Source organism: Phaethon lepturus, unplaced genomic scaffold (assembly GCF_000687285.1).
Source record: "Phaethon lepturus isolate BGI_N335 unplaced genomic scaffold, ASM68728v1 scaffold29572, whole genome shotgun sequence".
Classification (NCBI taxonomy): domain Eukaryota; kingdom Metazoa; phylum Chordata; class Aves; order Phaethontiformes; family Phaethontidae; genus Phaethon; species Phaethon lepturus.
Genome location: NW_010521684.1, coordinates 1 through 1,929, shown reverse-complemented (window position 1 = coordinate 1,929; position 1,929 = coordinate 1). Strand labels below are relative to the sequence as shown.

Sequence of the window (1,929 nt, the reverse complement as noted above, 5' to 3'; positions counted from 1 at the left end):
AGGGAGGAGATCAAACGTCACCTGGTTGCCGCCCGTCCAGTGGACGTAGAGAGTCCGCGTGCCCAGCTGCTTCCCCAGCAGATCCGACTTGGCTCTGGCCGCCGAATCCTTTTTCATATATTCCACAAATCCATAACCTTTGGAGTGTCCCGTTTTCTCGCTGTAGACCAGGAAACACCGTTCCAGATTGCCGAAAGGTCTGACTAACTCCTCGAATTGTTGTTGCGTGTAGAGCTGGGGGAGGTTGGCGATACACAGGAGGGCATCCGTGGGCTGCAGCTGCACCGAAATTTCCTTCTCCCGGAGTTTGCTCAAGTGGAATTTTTTGATGGCCGATTCCGCCTGTTCCCCGTTGAGCAAGGTGACAAACGCTGCGGGAGCAGAGCCGGGAGGGAAGGGTGAGGCTGCGCGGCGCCCGTTTCACCCCAAAACGCGAAGCTGCGGAGGGGCTGGCGAGGCGTGGGGTTAAACCCCGGGGGTAAAATTCGCCCCTCTGGCCGCTGTTAGTGCCCAAAGCCCCGACGAGGCACAATCACACCGTCCTCAGTGCGAGGCGGCCCATCCTCGAGCTCCGAGGAGACACCGGGGAGAGGGACGGTGCCACTGGGTCCCAGCCCCCCAGCTGGAGAACACCCTCCCGCAGCTTTTTCCATCCCTGAGAACAGTTTCTGGGGTGGAGAGGATAACACTGGTGGGTGCAGCCCCCCCAGGAGGGGCTGTATTGAACACCCTCAGGTCAGAAAGACATCCCGGGGGGCTTAGGAAAGAGCTGCAAATTTTATTTGTGGCGTTCTAAACCCCGCAGGCATTAACTTTCTGCTAGCCACCACACAAAGAGGGCACGGCGAGTGCGGCTGAGGGAGAGACCGTGCACAGGGTGCAGTCAGAAGGGGGAGGCAGGCAGAGAATCGACGCAGAACAAGGTGTTGCCTTTCCCCGACGGAACACACGGCAGCGGAAAAGCCACCAAACGCGGCATGGGGAGGCTGAGCCCAGCGGTGGCGATGGATTCGGCGTTCAGAGAGAGCATTTGCCGGAGACGCCCGCTGCGAGAGCAGCTTACTCACCAGTCCCTTTGTATTTGTCCACAAAGCAGTATTTCAGCTCGTAGTCGCTCAGCAGATCGTGGACTTCCTGGATAAACAAAGGGATTTTAAATAAAAATAAATACAAAAAGGAGTTGGCTTCCAGGGAGAAACTCCAGCCTCGCTACAGCGGGTCCCCCAATTCCCACGGGTCACCCCGTGTGGCACCCCTAAACATTTCCCCTTCTCCCTAGGTTTCAGAGAGGGAGGCAGTGAGCGAAAGGGCTCGATTCAAAGTGAAGATGCTCCCCTGGGCATCTTAACAGGGGCTAAAGGTAGCCCTTCAGCCTCGCTATCTCCCTCCCTCCTCGCGGCCTCACCTCGCCTGTCCCCGATTTGACACCCCGAGGGTGTTTATCCCCTGGAGCTGTATTTGTGTTGCTGCTGCTCCTCCCAGATAAGGATCTTCAACCCAGTCGCTGAGGGCGCTGGCGCTGCCGCCAGCTCAAGACTTTGCCCTCCCCGAAACGACTTACAGACCTTCGGCCTCTCTGACACCCCCGGGCGATAATTAGCTCTCATTTACAGGGAGGGGAAAGGCAAGAGGAATTTAAAAAGCAGGTGGAGAGAGCGTGGAGGTGACCGGGGCTCTTTGAGGCAGGCATTCAGGGCTCGTTAAGTGGCACCGGCTCCACCTCGGCGCCCGGTTTGAGGGGTGATGGGAGGGTGAGGTGTGACTCTCCCGTTCCTCCCCTGGGAGCTGTAAAGTTACAAGGCGGGAAGGAGCTCGGGGAGCAGAAGACGGTGGAATTCGGGACCCTCTCCTGGCCGCCCCTGCCCAGCGCTGCCCGTTATCCCCGTTCCCGGCCGGTACCGGGCCCAGCTTCGCCCTCCCCGCCCCCCG

The 1,929-nt window shown here is 59.1% G+C and overlaps 1 protein-coding gene across 1 annotated transcript in view; it reads right to left on the bottom strand.

Annotated features, from left to right (window-relative positions):
• The window catches only part of RAVER1 (ribonucleoprotein, PTB-binding 1), a gene marked incomplete at both ends in the record, with an annotated part of 5,925 nt that extends 4,791 nt beyond the window's left edge, over window positions 1–1,134 (bottom strand). The window contains 2 exon segments of the mRNA XM_010281602.1: window positions 1–371; window positions 1,068–1,134. The exon segment at window positions 1–371 is cut by the window's left edge and continues 111 nt beyond it. Coding sequence (XP_010279904.1) covers window positions 1–371; window positions 1,068–1,134 — 438 coding nt within the window.
• Window positions 1,135–1,929: the final 795 nt, after the last annotated feature.